This window comes from Macaca mulatta, chromosome 3 (assembly GCF_049350105.2).
Source record: "Macaca mulatta isolate MMU2019108-1 chromosome 3, T2T-MMU8v2.0, whole genome shotgun sequence".
NCBI lineage: Eukaryota > Metazoa > Chordata > Mammalia > Primates > Cercopithecidae > Macaca > Macaca mulatta.
This window is the reverse complement of record NC_133408.1, coordinates 169,847,238-169,865,773: the sequence shown is the minus strand read 5'-3', so window position 1 is coordinate 169,865,773 and position 18,536 is coordinate 169,847,238. Positions and strand designations below refer to the sequence as shown.

Below are 18,536 nucleotides of genomic sequence, written 5' to 3'. Positions count from 1 at the left end.
AGACCAGCCTGACCAACTGGTGAAACCCCATCTCTACTAAAAATACAAAATTAGCCAGGCATGGTGGCAGGTGCCTGTAATCCCAGCTACTTGGGAGACTGAGGCAGGAGAATCGCTTGAATCTGGGAGGCGGAGGTTGCAGTGAGCCGAGATGGCGCCATTGCACTCCAGCCTGGGGGACAAGAGCGAGACTTCATCTCAAAAAAAAAGAAATGTCTTTTTGGTTCCTTTACCCATTTTTAAATTTGGTTGTCTTTTTGTTGAGTGCTAGATGTTTTCTTTATATTCTAGATATAAGACCAAGACTCTTAGCAGATATTAATCACAAAGTTGTATAAAGCGTAAAGACTATGTAATAATAGTAATTTTCTATCACCTATTTTCAACTCTCTTATCTGCTAAAGGTAAAATTTTAGGGTACCATATAAATTGCCTAAAATATATATACTATAACTTAGTTATTAAGTAATTACCTTTACTATTAAGTTATTAAGTAATTACCTTTACTATTTTTTTTTTTTTTTTTTTTTTTTGAGACGGAGTCTCGCGCTGTCACCCAGGCTGGAGTGCAGTGGCCGGATCTCAGCTCACTGCAAGCTCCGCCTCCCGGGTTCACGCCATTCTCCTGCCTCAGCCTCCCGAGTAGCTGGGACTACAGGCGTCCGCCACCTCGCCCGGCTAGTTTTTTGTATTTTTTTTTTTTTTTAGTAGAGACGGGGTTTCACCATGTTAACCAGGATGGTCTCGATCTCCTGACCTCGTGATCCGCCCGTCTCGGCCTCCCAAAGTGCTGGGATTACAGGCTTGAGCCACCGCGCCCGGCCAATTACCTTTACTATTAATGCTACAGTGAATATCCTCTTACCTAAATCTTTGTGTACACTTGTAATTATTTCTTTAGGATAATTTCTTAGAAGTAGAGTTGTGTGTCAGTAGGTACGAATATTTTAAGATTTTTGTTGTCGTTGTTGTTTTCTAGACAGTCCCGCTCTTTTGCCCAAGAGGGAATACAGTGGTGCTGTCATGGCTCACTACAACCTCAGCCTCCTGGGCTCAAGAGATCCTCCCACCTCAGCCCCATCCAAATAGCTGGGACTACAGGCACACACCACCACACCTGGCTGATTTTTGTATTTTTGTAGAGATGGGGTGCCCAGGCAGGTCTTGAACTCCTGAGCTCAAGCAGACCCTCTGCTCTGGCCTCCCAAAGTGCTAGGATTACAGACATGAGCCAGTGCATCTGGACATATTTTAAGGTTTAGAAGATACACATCTCTTCAAAAAGCTTATACCAGTTTGTACTTTAGCAACCATGACACATATAAGAATGCTTTTCAAGTTTGGATATTTTAAAATTTTTAATTGCTTTTTAAATTTCTATGCATAATTATCTTGCAGGATATGAAGAGAAATCACTACCATAAAAAGCTTCTGCTTGTCCTGCCGTAATGGGCAACTTCTAATTCAACTTATTTTGAAAATGATTGTGTATCTTTTTATACATGTCTTATAAATTTTCTGTATATTAGTTGTTTATAGATTTGTCAAAATTGGTTTGGCTGCTTCTCTGGGGAAGGGGAAGGGATGTTGCATGTGTAAATCTGGCTACCTTGCCAGGAATGGGTGTAGGTAATATAGATAGTGCAAATTAAGATGAACTATTACTGCTTTCTTTCATTTATTCCTTCGACATTGAGTGCCTAATCTGTGCCAAGTATTAATACTATTCTAGGCACTGGGGGATACAGCAGTGACCAAAATGGCCAAAGTCCCTGCCTTCATTAAGCTTTCATTCTAGTAGATGAGATAGACAATAAAAAAGATAAAGTACTTTGGGCCAGGCACAATGGCTCACGCCTATAATCTCAACACTTTGGGAGTCCAGCGTTGGTGGATTGGTTGAGCCCAGGAGTTTGAGCCCAGCCTAGGCAATATAGTGAGACCTTGTCTCTACTAAATAGAAAAAAAGTCAACCAGGTGTGGTGGCATGTGCCTGTAGTCCCAGCTGCTCAGGAGGCTGAGGTGGGAGGATTGCTTGAGCTCAGTAGATTGAGGCTGCAGTGAGTGGTGATTGTGCCACTATACTCCAGCCTGGGTGACAGAGCAAGACACTGTCTCAAAAAACAAAAAGAGAAAAAGAAAAACAGTACATTGGACAGTGGTTAGTGCTAAGGAGGAAAAAGGCACAGGAGAGTAGTGTTCCTAATGTTTAGAGAGGAGGGGTGAAATTTGAGGTAGGGTGGTCAGGGGAGACGTCATTGACTTGTATAAAGACTGAAGGCAGTGAGGAACCAGCTATATGAACACATGAGAAGAGCATTTTAAGTTCTTTTGGAAACTCACTTTTAGAATAATCTGTGTTCTCTGTGTTTTGTTTTAACAGAGGCTAGTATTACTAGCTTGAAACAAGCCGCCCTGGTCAAAGCCCCTCTCATTCCGACTTTGAACACAATTGTTCAGTATCTAGACCTTACTCCAAATCAGGAATACTTGTTTGAAAGGATCAAAGGTAATTATTGATTGGAAGAGGAAAAAATGAGAGCTTTTTTACTACACTGGAATTTATCAGTAAAGATTAACAAGGAAAAACCATTTTAATTAAAAGTATATTTTATGTCTTATAAATACGTGTTAATTTTGGCTTAATAATTTTATTTTGTGTAGGAAACTTAAATATGAGCTAAATGGGCTCCAGTGAATATTTCACTCATTTCCTACTTTTAGACTCTTAAGAATGGGTGCCACTATGACATTCTTTATAGTTCAACATGCTGAGCCTTATTTCTCTTAATTTTTATAATTCCTATTTAATAAGTTCCTTCCTTAGATTTCTGTTATATTCTTACTATTTGGTGGAAGATGTGCTCTTCTGAGGAGACTGACTTGAGAATCAGGAAATGTAGCCTCCCTGACACCCCCATACACCCTCTATGCCTCTCTACTTACACAGCAATTCATAAAGTTAGAATTTTTTTAAATTTGGATAAACTTTTTAAAAGGTTCTCATCACTAAGACAAGTTTTAGAAATAGTATTCAAATTTATCGTAAATCTTAATTTGAAAATATTATAGTGTTCTCCCTTTCCCCTAAGGTTAGAGCAGGGTTCAGGAATAAACATTTTTCACGACTTTTTAAAACATTTTATATAAGGAGAATTTCAAACATACACAATACTAGACAAAATAGTATACACACGCCTCTTGTACATATCACCCAGCCCCAACAATCACTAGTCCCTGGCCAGCCCCTGCCCTATCCACTTTCTTCCTGTATTATTTGAAACAAGCCCTCATGTCATTATCAGTTCATTTGTAAATATTTCTTTGTATATCACTAAAAGATAAGCCTCCCGCGACCCCCTGCTTTTGAGACAGGGTCTTACTATGTTGCCTAGGGTGGTCTCCAACTCCTAGGCTTAAGCAGTCCTCCCACCACAGCCTCCCAAAGTGCTAGGATTATAGACATGAACCACCGTACCCTGCTGAGCCTTTAGAAAACTGATACAACCGTACATAACCACAATACAATTATCTTTTTTTTTTTTTTTTTTTTGAGATGGAGTCTCTCTCTGTCGCCCAGGCTGGAGTGCAGTGGTGCAATCTTGGCTCACTGCAACCTCCGCCTCCCAGGTTCAAGCAATTCTCATGCCTCAGCCTCCTGAGTAGCTGGGATTACAGGCATGTACCACCATGCCCCAGCTAATTTTTGTATTTTTAGTAGAGACGGGGTTTCACCATGTTGGTCAGGCTAGTCTTGAACTCCTGACCTCATGATCCATCCACCTCGGCCTCCCAAAGTGCTGGGATTACAGTCGTGAGTCACCACACCTGGCCACAATTATCATTCTTAATATTCTTTTTTTTTTTTTGAGACAGGGCTCACTCTGTCACCCAGGCTGGAGTGCAGTAATGGCGCTAGTGCAGGAGTGTATAGACCTTGCAGCCTTGAACTCCTGGCTATGGCAATCCTCCTTCCTCAGCCTCCGAAAGTGCTGGGATTATAGGAGTGAGCCACCATGCTGCCTAGCCCTAATATTTCCTGTGTTATGAGATATTAAGTCTGTTCAAATTTCCAGCTATCTCATAAAAATACATAATTTTTTGGCAATGTTTGTTTGAATTGGGATTCGAATATTGTAATAATTGCAATTGGTTATTTCAGTTTATTTTAAGCTATAGGCTTCCCATCTACCCTCTTTTTTTTCCCTTTGCAATTTATTTGTCAGAAGAACTGGATTGTTTGTCTTGTAGAGGTTCCCATAGTGTGGGTTTTGCTGAATGCATCCCTATGGTGTAGTTTACATAACCCCTTCTCTTTCCCATAAATTCATGTTTGAGTTTTTTAGCAAGATTGCCTTGTAGTTAGCAGAGTATTTGTACATCCAAAAAAAGAGTCTGTGTATGTACACATATATACAAAGTATATAAAGGTTTTATATAAAATATACAAAAAAGCTTAAAAGAATACACTGGGCCTGGCACAGTGGCTCATGCCTGTAATCCCAGCACCTTGGGAGGCCGAAGCGGGTGGATCACAAGGTCAAGAGATCGAGACCATCCTGGCTAACACAGTGAAACCCCATCTCTACTAAAAATAAAAATTAAAAAATTAGCCGGGCGTAGTGGCAGGCGCCTGTAATCCCAGCTGCTCGGGAGGCTGAGGCAGGACTGTGGCGTGAACCCGGGAGGCAGAGCTTGCAGTGAGCCAAGATCGCACCACTGCCTGCGCTCCAGCCTGGGTGACAGAGAGAGACTCTGTCTCAAAAAAAAAAAAAAAATGCAGTGAACACTCTCCTGGTCTAGATTAATAATTTTCTGATATTGAATATATTGTCCATATTCAAATTTTCCCTACCCATCGACTTTTTTTTTAAGAAGCCAGAATAGTAGTCAGATAAATCTAAAATCCCACATTTTGGATATATCTGATTTCTTCAGGGACATGTTGATCTTTTTATATCTTATATTTCTTTAGGTTTGGGTGTTTTGATCAAGTTTTTAAAATGATTTGCTTCCCTTATTATATTCCCTTAGCCTTTTTTTTTCTTTTTTGCATACTCTTAGCTTTTAAAAATTTCACCTTGTTGCCACAGAACTCTCTCAGGGAGGTTGCATGAGCTCATTTCGATGGAACAGAGGTGGTGACTTCAAAGGACGAAAGTGGGATACAGACCTGCCCACCGATTCTGCTGTAAGTCCCCAGATTCATTCATTCATTTATTTATTGTTGATTGACTGACAGACACAGGGTCTCACTCTGTCATCCAGGCTGTAGTGCAGTGGCATAGTCACATCTCACTGCAGCTTTGATCTCCCAGGGCTCAAGTGCTCCTCCCAGCTCAGCCTCCCAAGTAGCTGGGACTAGGCCCGAGCCACCACACCCAGTTAATTTTTTAAATTTTTTGTAGAGATGGGGTCTCACTTTTTTGCCCAGGCTGGTCTCGAAGTCCTGGGTTCAAGTGATCCGCTTGCCTCAGCTTCCCGAAGTGCTGGGTTTACAGACATGAGCTACTGTGCCTGACCCTTAGATTTATTTTGTTTTTTCAGTTTAATGTTTCCATTACTGGATTTATGTGTTTTTGTTTGCCTATCATAAGTATTAAAAAATGATTTAGAAAATAAGGTATTTATAATAGTGTCAGCATGTTCACCCAACCACTGTTAATATTTTTGTGTATTTTTTCCTTTTACTTGGTTGCTACTATTTTTTAATGTTTTTATCATTTTGTAATTCTCCTGTATGTAAAATTATGTGTTCTTCTACTTCTGTAATATTTAGGGTTTTTTTTTTACTTCAACCTCCCGCTACCTAGATATTTTTTCATTATTACACACTGTCATTTAACTATTCTCCTATAGTGGACCTGAAAGTTTGAGACACTTTTGGTAGAGAAGGGACGTTTACTTGTTTTTTGATCTTAAGTAATACAGCATGCAAATAGTGTGATGCGCATTGCTTTCTTGGGATTGTCACTTTAAGAGAGACTCCTAGAATTATATTTAGGAGATCAAAGAACATAAATGTTCTTGTGTGCTTATGAGTTTTTCAAAATTATGTTCTCTTTTTTTTTTTTATAGTGACTGTTACGGGTGAAAATTAAGTTTTATGTTGAGATTCAGATTGAGAATTGAATGTATTTTATCTTGGTTTTGCTATTAACTGTGTTGGTATGAATGATCCACTTAGCAAAAAACTAAGAATGCCCTGCTTTTCTAGGGTTGCTATGGAAAACTAAAAATGTAGATCAAATATGTAGGGACTGGGAGTCTGGTGTTTAAGCCCCACCCTCCACCCCTACCCTCAACAGATAATGGTAACTTTGTAGGCTGGAGTATTTAAACTTTTTCAATTTGAAAAGGAAACCTTCCCATCAAAATATAGACTGATTTGATGGCAAATATCTTTTTCTATTTTAAATTTTGAGTAGATTATTTGAATTAAGCCTAGCTTCATGTCTTAAACACACTGAATTCCTTTATGATTTAGGAGAGGAATTAATGAATTCCTTATCTTTATAGGAAATAATACTTTCAATTAAAAGAATAGGTGTGCTACCTGAAGTATGTGTTTTTATGTTTTTATTCTACAGATTTTATCTTGTAAATCTAACCATTTGACAGCATTTTTCTAATTCACTCTTTAGAGAAAAATTTTTTAATTGGAATCATTATAAATACAGATGTTTCTGAAGGACTACATCCATGCTAGATTTTCATGCTGACTTAAAAAAATTATTTCTTCATCCTCAGATCATCATGCATGTATTTTGCACCTACCTTGACTCTAGATTACCTCCACATCCGAAGTATCCCGACGGAAAAACTTTTACTTCTCAGCACTTTGTTCAGACACCAAATAAACCAGGTATAAACCTTTCCTAAAAGAATGTGTTGAGATTTTCACACAAAATATCTCTGGGGGTTTGGTTTTTTAATGCAGCATATTTCCTTCCTTTACAGATGTTACGAATGAGAATGTTTTTTGCATTTATCAGAGTGCCATCAATCCTCCCCATTATGAGCTCATCTACCAGCGTCATGTATACAACCTGCCAAAGGTATTTCTATATAGAGAAGATGTTACAGAATGTCTTGGGTGATTTACTTTGACGATGTTTTTAAAATTATAATCTCATGTTAATAGAAGTAAATTTTTTAAATTAGGGAAAATGTGTTTCATACATATATATTTCTTACTATAAAAGTAATATGTGCTTAATTTGGGAAAGTATAAAGAATAAGAAGGAAACTCACTCATTCCATTACCTGAGGCAGCCATTGTTGATTTTTTGATTGGTATATTGCCTTTTGGTACATTTCATTTTGGTCTTATGTCTCTTTTTAGAGGCAGAGTCTAGCTCTGTCACCCAGGCTGGAGTGCAGTGGCATGATTATAGCTCATTGTAGCCCTGAACTCATGGGCCCAAGAAGTCCTTCCACCTCAGCCTCCCAAGTAGCTAGGACTACAAGCACATACTAGTATACCTGGCCAATTTGTTTTTTGTAGAGACAGAGTCTCTCCATGTTAACTCAGGCTGGGGTCCTGTACCCCTGGCCTTAAGCAGTCCTCCCACCTTGGCCTCCTAAAGTGCTGGAATTACAGGTGTGAGCCATTGCACCTGGCCCTTTCTTTATATTTTTTATGGGCTAAAATGATTTATGTAGTTTTATATCTGCTTTTAAATATTAGCTTATAGCATAATTTTCCATACTATTAAAAAATCTTCATAAATTTTTTGTTTGTTTCTGTTGTTGTTGTTGTTGTTTTGAGATAGAGTGTCACTCTGTTACCCAGGCTGGAGTGCAGTGGCGCAATCTCGGCTCACTGCAACCTCTGCTTCCTGGGTTCCAGCAATTCTGCTGCCTCGGCCTCCCGAGTAGCTGGGATTACAGGCACCCACCACCACGCCCGGCTATTTTTTTGTATTTTAGTAGAGATAGCGTTTCACCATGTTGCCCAGGCTGGTCTCAAACTCCTGAGCTCAGGCAATCTGCCCACCTCGGCCTCCCCAAGTGCTGGGATTACAGGCATAAGCCACCATGCCCAGCCTAAAAATAGTTCTTAATGGCTATAAAAAAAACTTCACTAGTATAATTTATTTAACCATTTCTCTACTGTCGTACATTTTGGGTATTTCTAATTTTTTATTATAAATACTACTGAAAAGGCCAAGGCAGGCGGATCACGAGGTCAGGAGATCGAGACCATGCTGGCTAACACGGTGAAACCCCATCTCTACTAAAAATACAAAAAAATTAGCCGACCTGGCTGGCGGTGTGCGCCTTTAGTCCCAGCTGCTGAGGAGGCTGAGGCAGGAGAATGGCGTGAACCCGGGAGGCAGCACTTGCAGTGAGCCGAGATTGCGCCACTGCACTCCAGCCTGGATGACAGAGCAAGACTCGGTCTCAAAAAAATAAAATAAAATAAAATGAAAGTAAGTAATACTGAAAATGTATCTTCATGCATACAGCTATCTGCATTTCTTTAGCCCAGAGTTCTAAAAGTGGAATTCTAGGTCAAAATGTTTTTAAGACTTTAAAAATAACATATTACCAAATTACTTTATAATAAAGGTATTGTATCGATTTATACTTCCATTAATGTGTTTTACTTTTTTTGACGTAGTCTTGCTGTGTTGCTTAGGCTGGTATCACATTCCCGGGTTCAAGCAATCCTCCTGACTCAGCCTCTTGAGTAGCTAAGATTACAAGCACATACAGGTTTTTTACTCTTTTTTTTTTTTTTTTTTCCTGAGACAGAGTCTTGCTCTGTTGCCCAGGCTGGAGTGCAGTGGCGCGATCTTGGCTCAGTGCAACCTCTGCCTCCCAGGTTCAAGCGATTCTCCTGCCTCAGCCTCCAGAGTAGCTGGGACTACAGGCGCGTGCCATCACACTTGGCTAATTTTTTTTTTTTTTGTATTTTTAGTAAGAGACGGGGGTTTCACCGTGTTAGCCAAGATGGTTTTGATCTCCTGACCTTATGATCCGCCTGCCTTGCCCTCCCAAAGTGCTGGGATGATAACAGGCATGAGCTGCCACACCCAGCCTGGTTTTTTACTCTTGATTACAAGCATCAGTTCTGTTGATAACCTTTGTAATTATTTTTGTTACCAGCATCTTTACTGAGAAATTTTACATTGGCTATAGTGATAAATTGTGCTATCAGATTCTCAGGAAGATATATTAATTTCTTTCAAGTTTAATATTTTGTCTTTGTATGTAAATACTTTGGGCCATTGAAGTTCTTGTGACTATCCATGCCAATCTTTGTTTTTTAACCACTATCTGTTTTTTTTTCCTTTTTCTTATAGTGTAAACATTATCTTTTAAAAATCGTACATTCTCTCAGATTCTTGAGTTAAAAACACATTAAATCAGAGTAAGTGGGGAAAAGTTAACCTGTAAATTGAAAATCTAAATTTGGAGCTGTTTTTACAGACCAAAAATTACATATAATAGTTTGATTTTAGAGCTAGCAATATGCTGCCTAGTATTCCCTTGCAGATAAAATAAATTCATATTTAATATGTTATTTATATGCTAAAGTATATTCTGATATATTTTAAAGTATGACTCAAACCTTTTTTTATCCCAACACTTGTTTATGCCATTACTTTGGGGGATAGAGCATTTTTGTGTGTGTAGTGTACGGGGCACCAACCTCAGAATAGCTCTCCAGGCTCTTCCAGGCCTTAGTAAGTGTTTCTCCCCATGTGTGAACACAGCCCCCCGGCCCCCCAGTATGTTACCTTTCTGTTCATCTTTCAGGTTGCAGCTTAAAATACAAAAAAAAAATTAGCCGGGCGTGGTGGCGGGCACCTGTGGTCCCAGCTACTCGGGAGGCTGGGGCGGGAAAATGGCGTGAACCTGGGAGGTGGAGGTTGCAGTGAGCTGAGATCACAGCACTGCACTCCACCCTGGTCGACAGAGCGAGACTCCGTCTCAAAACAAAACAAAAACATCTTTCCCTCAGGGAGGCATTCTGTCGCTAACCAGCCTAAATCAGACACTGCATCTTCATATGTTCCTGTGGCACCTCCTCTCACAGCATTCCTCACGCTTTGTTGTGATTCTTAGTTTACTGTCTGCCCTCCCTACTGGCTCTTAGGTCCTTGATTACAGGCATCCTGTCTGTCTTCCTCACTGCAGTATTCCCACTTCCTAGCACAAAGCGTGGGTATTTTGTTTAATGAATAAATGAAAGTCTGAATTGTATGGAATTCTGAGTTAGTAGGATATGAATTGATAAGATATACATTTACCTACCAGACTGAATCTTTTTGGTTTGGATTAAATCTTGTCTTTTTTGTTTTTGTTCCAGGGCAGAAATAATATGTTTCATACATTGTTGATGTTTCTCTACATCATAAAGACCAAAGAGTCAGGAATGCTTGGGTAGGTACTTATGCATTTAAAACGTAAGTAGTTATTTACTGATTTTCTTCCTATGTTAAGATTCTGCAGAAGGCAGCAGCATGTAACTGAAGATTTATGGATTGAACAATAGATAATGGCTTCAGCCCTGTCACAAACTACCTCTGCTATTTTGGGCAATCCATTAGCTACCTCCTCAGAACCCATTGGTAAAAGGCAAGTGGACTACATCGTTAGCATTATAGTTGTGTTCCCTGAAGGAATAATTCAGAGATAGATAAAAATTAGACTCTTGCCATTTAAAAGAAATTTTCTTTTTAAAATCTGGAGTCTGTTTTTTTCCAAGCCATTTCATTTCAGACGCGAAGCATTCTGCAAAGTGTTTACACTTCCAGAGAGATGGAGGCGGCGCCCATTCCATAATATCATTAACTGCAATGGGAAAGTAGTCAGCTGAAATCATTTACGTACTTGGTAACAAAGCTCACATATTGCAAGACATTCAAAATTTTAGTATTTTCATTTCGATGATTAGAAATTTTAGTGTATCAAATGACATATGAAATAAGTAGACCCCAGCTAAAGCTAGGGATATTTGTAGTGCCTGATCTGGGAGTTGGAAAACATGGGTTCTGGGTCCAGCTCTGCCATACTAAGTAACCTGAGGCTAATAAAAAAAAACAAAGGGATGGGCTTGGAGCAGAAGGGATTGTGGTCATTTCCACTTCGGATATGCATGCACCTTTAAGTTTTAGATAGCATCCTGTAAACTCTAGAGTTTATACATGTCCTAGAACTGTGCTGTCCAGCCACCAGCCCCGTGTGGCACTGAACACTTGAAGCAGGACTAGTCCAAACTGAGGTGCACTAAAGTGTAAAATGTGTAACAGATTTCAAAGACATAGCCCCCAAAAAGTAAGATAACTCCTTAAAAATTGTATATATTTGTTACATATTGAAATACTAGTTTGGATAGATTTAGTTAAGTGGAATATATTCTTAAAATTAATTTGACCTGTTTATTAGGTATCTACTAGAAAATTTAAAATTATGTGGCTTACATTTGCTGGTCATACCATATTGTATTTTTGTTGGACAGCACTGCTGTAGAGAAAGCAAAGCTCCTGTCTTTAAATGTATTAGATGCAAAGATTAAAATAGACATGAACAGAAATTTGTAAACAAATATGAACATTTATTAGCTTTTTTTTTGAGGTGGAGTCTCGCTCTTTTTTCTTTTTTTTTTTTTTTTTTTTGAGACGGAGTCTCGCTCTGTCGCCCAGGCTGGAGTGCAGTGGCCAGATCTCCGCTCACGCTCCGCCTCCCGGGTTCGCGCAATTCTCCTGCCTCAGCCTCCCGAGCAGCTGGGACTATAGGCGCCCGCCACCTCACTCGGCTAGTTTTTTTGTATTTTTAGTAGAGACGGGGTTTCACCGTGTTAGCCAGGATGGTCTCGATCTCCTGACCTCGTGATCCGCCCGTCTCGGCCTCCCAAAGTGCTGGGATTACAGGCTTGAGCCACCGTGCCCGGCCTTTTTTTTTTTTCTTTTGTGATGGAGTCTCGCTCTGTCGCCCAGGCCGAAGTACAGTGGCACTATCTCAGCTCACTGCAACCTCTGCCTCCCAAGTAGCTGGGACTACAGACGCCTGCCACCATGCCCGGCTATTTTTTGTATTTTTGGTAGAGACGGGGTTTCTCCATGCTGGTCTCAAACTCCTGACCTCAGGTGATCCGCCTGCCTGGCCTCCCAAAGTGCTGTAATTACAGGCGTGAATCACCATGCCCAGCTATTAGCTTCTTTTATCATATATTTTTTCCTGTTAGAAAGATTAGGAAACTCACTTTTGTGGGGCATCTAAACTAACAGGGTTTTTTATTTTTAAATTATGAAAATAATGCATACTCAGTAGACAAGTATTTAACACAGCAGTGTATAAACTAGAACTAATTTCTAATTATGTGTAGAGACAGTATCTCACTATATTGCCCAGGCTGTAATCCACCCACCTGCCTTGGCCTTCTAACGTGCTGGGATTACAGGCATAAGCCACTCCACCTGGCTTTATTTTTGTTTCTTTTGCTTGAAAATGTATTGTATCCAAACATAGTACTTTATGACCTAATTTTTAGTCTTATGGTATATCTCGGACATTCTCCCATGTCAAATTTTCCCTAAAATGTCTAGGAAAGTTTGGTTATAAATATACATATATATTAGATGGAATATGGAATTTGATATAAAAATGTTGTTAATACAGGTCAAGTATTCTTTATCTGAAATGCTTGGAACCAGGAGTGTTTCAGATTTGATTTTCTCCAGTTTTGGAATATTTGCAATAATTACTGGCTGAGCATCCCTAATCTAAAACTCCCCAGAATGCTCCAGTGAGCATTTCCTTTGAGCATCATGTTGTCACTCAAAAAGTTTTGGGTTTTGGAGCATTTCGGATTTTCAGATTATAGGTGCTTAACCGGTATAATATAAATAAACAATTTTTGGTTTTAATTGAAAATGTATCTTTTCCTCTGTGAATCCAAATTGGTATTTTGATGCATAAATGGTTTGTCATGATAGCATGAGGTTTGAGTGCCATATACAGTCTGTCATATGCATTAAAATGAAAAAGTGCTTAGTGGAGCAGCACTTTTTCATTTACTGAAATGTAATGAAATTTACCGAAAGGCCAAAAGAAATTGATACAATTTTTAAAGCGCTATCTTCTCTTAATGAGCAACTTATATATCGAAAATTAAGCATTTTAGACTAAAGCTAGTGTTTTTAAACTCAGGGGGAAAAGCTCAGAAATTATTAACCTTTTGAACATGAATAATTTTTTAAATACATCCTAAAACAAATAGTTAAAAACTTTCCTTTAACTTAAAAGAAATGACTGAGTGGCTCAAATATAGTCCATTTGGATTTATGACCATAAACCCACAGATTGATCCAAATACATTATCAATTTAATGCCAGATATTTTTGCAGTAACAGGAATCAGATGAATGTCCTACTTGCAAAGGGAAAAAAATCTAGACAGAATTCACTGCACAGTGACTTAAATGTTCTGTTCAGGAAAAAACACTATAAAGTTTAAAGTTAAATGACAAACTGAAACAAAGCATTATTCTGCTATAATATAAGCAGTAGTAATTGGGTTTGCAAATATAGCAAATCCAAGCTCATATTTGTTATATATAAAGAACATATATGATTTTATTAGAAAAATGGACAAAGGCATGGAAGATTTCTTCATAAAGTGTTTAGACAGCTCCTAAACACAAAAAGATGCTTAGACTCTTGCACAAACAAGTCAAAATTAACTTTTTTTTCTATCAGATTTGATATTTATCATGTGTAGTGTCGGTGAGGGTGTGAAGAAATGGAAAATACAGTTGATAGAAATTACCTGTTTTGAAGGGCATTTTTGGCAGCTTTTTACCAAAGTTAATACCTTCTCATAATTTAAAAAGTCATAGAGGGCTAAAAGTTCATGACAGAAATGAGCAATTCCCTGTATTCCCCAAGTCTGCTTCCCAAAGTAGACTGTAGTCCCTCAGTGGCTTTTTCTTCTGTTATTACTCTCATAGTTCCAAACAATAGAGGTTTACAGCTCTCTTGATTCTTCAGTTTCAGATATTCTCTATTGATTTTTTTATTTTGTTAGGTGAGTAATTTCTTTCTCTTGTAACCCTCTTATTCCCTCAGACTTTGGTTTTTTTTGTTTTTGTTTTTTGGTTTTTGGTTTTTGGTTTTTTTTGAGACGGAGTCTCGCTGTGTCTCCCAGACTGGAGTGCAGTGGCGTGATCTCGGCTCACTGCAAGCTCTGCCTCCTGGGTTCACGCCTTTCTCCTGCCTCAGCCTCCCGAGTAGCTGGGACTACAGGCGCCGCCACCTCGCCTGGCTAATTTTTTGTATTTTTAGTAGAGACGGGGTTTCACTGTGTTAGCCAGGATGGTCTCAATCTCCTGACCTCGTGATCCACCCGCCTCGGCCTCCCAAAGTGCTGGGATTAGAAGCGTGAGCCACCACGCCCGGCCTTCCCTCAGACTTTGAATACAGTCATATTACTCTCTGGAAGAGAAGTATATGTATTTTTTTTTATATGCAGTATGATTTAGTTTAATGTATTAATAATACACTTATGCAAACTCACCAAAGTATTCCCAGTAGTTAGTAAATTCCTAATTCAAATCAAGTAATACAGTTCTCTGAGAGGCTAGCATCTCCATATCTTCCATCTTTTAAATGTAATTGATACTTTTACTTTAATCTTGCTTGTTAAAATTATTCTGTTAGCTATTACCTGGTGTAATAGTTCTTGTTTACTGAAAAATAATTTTCAACACTCCATAAATCTGTTTATTCTAAATTTCGGTTTTAAGCATAGCTAAGAAAGTAATTACTGTTACTGGAATTCACCTGATAAACTATGTATAATATAATTCATTGCAATATCACATTAAATATCAGTTAAACATGTGTTAATCATAAAGATTTTTGTTATTAGAAAAAGACCTTAAATGCTTGGCAACCAATTCTAATAAAATTTTTTTTTCTCTTTATAGGAGAGTTAATCTTGGTCTATCTGGTGTGAATATATTATGGATCTTTGGCGAGTAACAGGTCATATATTTAATTCCAGACATTTGGACTTTTATTTCACTGAACCAGAAGTCAAAACTAAACATCTCTGAGCCACCGACTCTTCTGAAATAAAATACACATGTGTGTATGTTACAGACTTTTTAGATTTAACGAAAAAGGTAGCAGTTATGAAATGTCATTGTAAAAATATGTCCCTGTGTCTTCTATATCAAGAGACATTACCTTTAATTTTATATTGCTTTTCAGAAATTTCAGGTGACTATAAAACTGCAACCCTTCAGATTTTTATTGACTCAAAACAGTGCCATTCCCCTTAATGAAATAGATTTTGAGGTTTTTTTCATTATAACACCCAAATGAGAATCATCTACCTGATCCTTGTGCCACAAAAAATTTTTTTTCAATCTTTTTTTTTTTTTTTTTGAGACAGGGTCTCTGTCACCCAGACTGGAGTACAGTGGCACGATCTTGGCTCACTGCAACTTCTGCCTCCCAGGCTCAAGCGATTCTCCTGCCTCAGCCTCCTGAGTAGCTGGGATTACAGGCACGCACCACCACACCCAGCTAATTTTTATATTTTTAGCAGAGACGGTTTCACCATGTTGGCCAGGCTGGTCCCGAACTCCTGACCTCAGGTGATCCAACCACCTTGGCCTCCCAAAGTGCTGGGATTACAGGTGTGAGCCACTGCGGCCAGCCTCAGTTATTTTATTTAATAGTATAAGTACTTAGAAAGTAAGAAAATTGCTGATTTAGTTTTGTTTTGTTTTGTTTTTTAATGTTTCCCCAGCGTTCTGCAAGTTAGGCCAAAGCCCACATTCAAAGAAATGAGATTAACTCTTAAGTAATGTGTTAAGTTTACATATATTTTAAAATATTATTAAAGGAGGTTTGACAGTATTGACATTTAAAAAGTCAACACTTGGATTAACTTTAGCTGGTAGTATTAATTTGGGTTTTAGTTAAGAGTCTGAGGACATCAAGAAAACTGTTTACCACTTTGGTTTTAGCAGCTCAGTTTTACTATTCCATAATGTGTTATTTTTAAAGTTCTCTTTTTAAGATCACAGTGATATCCTGTTTAAATTTTTAAAATATGTTCAAAATATCTGGAGAGAGAGAAGTTACCAAGTTTGTATGTTTTGTTTGACTCACCATCTTTATTTTCTGTATGTATATGTAGTAACTGGCAATTGCGTATATTTTCTTGATTAACATATTAGAGACTGCTTCCATCATCTTATGTAAATCTGGAAACAGCTGAAACTAGTCTTTTCTGAAGAACTGTATGTCAGTATTACTAGATGTGCATCCCATTTTGTCATTGCCTCAGACTTTGAATATAGTCATTACTCTCTGGAAGAGAAGTATAATTATTTTCTTTTTTTGTTATATGCAGTATGGTTTAAGATCTAGTAATAGTACACATATGTAAACTCACTAAAGTATCACCAGTAATTAGTAAATTCCAAATTCAAGTCAGTACAGTTCTGTCTTTGTAAATTCTGTCTTTCAAAAAGTTGTTCGTGTTTTTAAAAGTTGATGTCCAAAGGAAAGGAGCTTCTTATCTTTTAAGTACTTTCGGTGTATGTTAAATATTTATTTGCTATGATATTCTAGAAGAAAATATCAAACATGTTAAATATAAGAACATGTTAAAATTTAAATTTGCTATTTCAAAAGTTACTGAAGATGTCTTGGAATAACAGTTGTTATGCTGTTAAACTATATAGTTGCATACACTTTATTAAAAGCACTATGGAGAAAAATTTTAACAATGCATAAGACAAAAGGTCTTTTTTTCTTTATAGGACTTAGCTTTTAGTCTAAAAATTCAAAGCAATAATATTTTATTTTTAAAGTGACTAAAAAAATACAGTCTACAATAAATATATACATAGGGATACACACTTAAAAAGATGTTTTGTTTGCATACTATTAGTAAGTCTAGTGTGGATTACTGTACTCTGGGTAGCTTTCCTATATTAGCTTTTCTTCCCAAATATTTGAGCCAGTTTGTACTTAAATATAGCTTTTATTAAAAAATACTTTGGTGGATTCATTTGAATTCACCCCTCAGGAAGACAGTGCACTGCAAATAAGGCAATTTTTTTAGTCCTTGTGTTAAAATGAATAAATGTCTACTAATATCTCTGATCAAATGTTATTTACAGGATATATGTCACAAGTTTTTCTTTGATTGCTTGACTTCTTGTGGGATCAGATCCACTAATCCTCTAGATTACATTCACTTCATCATTTATCCTTTTCTTTGTCTATAAATATCATCCTTAAGCCAGATTTCTTTTAAAGGCATGTTAGGTATTCATAATTTAGTTTCTACTGAGACATACAAATGTTATGTTGTGTGGCTTTCTCAAACTAAAATATACTTGACACTGATATTTTATATTTTAACAGTAAAGACACGCAGCATGTGGGGTGGCACTTTCTTTTTCCTTTTTTTTTTTTTTCCTTCTTTTTCTTTTGAGATGGAGTTTTGCTCTTACTGCCCAGGCTGGAGTGCAGTGGCGCAATCTCAGCTCACTGCACTTGACTCACTGCAACCTCTGCCTTCCAGTTTCAAGCGATTCTCCTGCCTCAGCCTCCCAGGTAGCTGGGATTCAGGCTCCCGCCACCATGCCCAGCTGGTCTCGAACTCCTGTCCTCAAGTGATCTACCCACCTCGGCCTCCCAAAGTGCTGGGATTACAGGCGTGAGCCTCTGCACTGGGTCCCTCCTGGGAAACTTTAGAAAATGCCTGTGTCCCACTCCCAAAGAGTCTGATCTTCATATGGGGTGTGGCTTGAGCCTCAGGATTTTTAAAAAGCTTCCCAGGTGATTCTAATGTACAGTCAAGAAACAGGATGGCTGCATGAGGGTTGGTAAGAAAGTTCAAATGAAAGGATCAGACTGACAACACCTGAACACACAGATCGCCCTTCACTTTGGAAGTGGGACAAAGTATTTTTAGTAGAGACGGGGTTTCACCATGTTGGCCAGGCTGATCTTGAACTCCTGGCCTCGTGATCCGCCCACCTCAGCTTCCCAAAGGGCGGGGATTACAGTCATGAGCCACCGCACCCAGCCCTTTCTAGGCAGCTTTGTAATAGAAATGCACACATTGAAATGCACACATTCCTCAAAGGTCAGTCTTTGGTCCTCTGATTCACTGTATATGATTTTCCTTAGAGATCTCATTCATTCCACTTCATTCATCACCTCTCTGCCTTTGATTCCCAAATCCATCAAGCATAGTGTCTCTCCTGAACTGTAGTGTTGATTTCCATCTACCCGTCAGACATTTCTGTTTGGATATTCTGTGAACCCCATGTGTGAGACTGACTTCACATCTGCTCCTATCAGCTTCCTCTTACATCCCTTTTTCTGTTCATTGTACTACCAGTTGCCCATGCTCAAAATTCTGGTGTTATCTTTGATTCCTGGAGCTCCCTGGATCCCCAATCCAATCAGGCAGCAAACCTCATCCATTCTTTCTTAACAATGTCTCTTGCAGCTGTACCTTTTCCATTTCTGCCACCACTATGCTCATTT

At 38.4% G+C, this 18,536-nt stretch overlaps 1 protein-coding gene across 3 annotated transcripts in view; it reads left to right on the top strand.

Annotated features, from left to right (window-relative positions):
* Positions 1–16,773, top strand: part of TMEM209 (transmembrane protein 209) — a 42,487-nt gene extending 25,714 nt beyond the window's left edge. The window contains exons 10-15 of one of the 3 annotated variants that reach the window (XM_077995039.1): positions 2,384–2,509; positions 5,094–5,191; positions 6,751–6,865; positions 6,961–7,058; positions 10,322–10,395; positions 14,942–16,773. In XM_077995039.1, the coding sequence (XP_077851165.1) occupies positions 2,384–2,509; positions 5,094–5,191; positions 6,751–6,865; positions 6,961–7,058; positions 10,322–10,395; positions 14,942–14,996 (566 nt within the window). In that variant the 3' untranslated portion in view covers positions 14,997–16,773. 3 annotated transcript variants of the gene reach the window in all.
* The last annotated feature ends 1,763 nt before the right edge of the window (positions 16,774–18,536 follow it).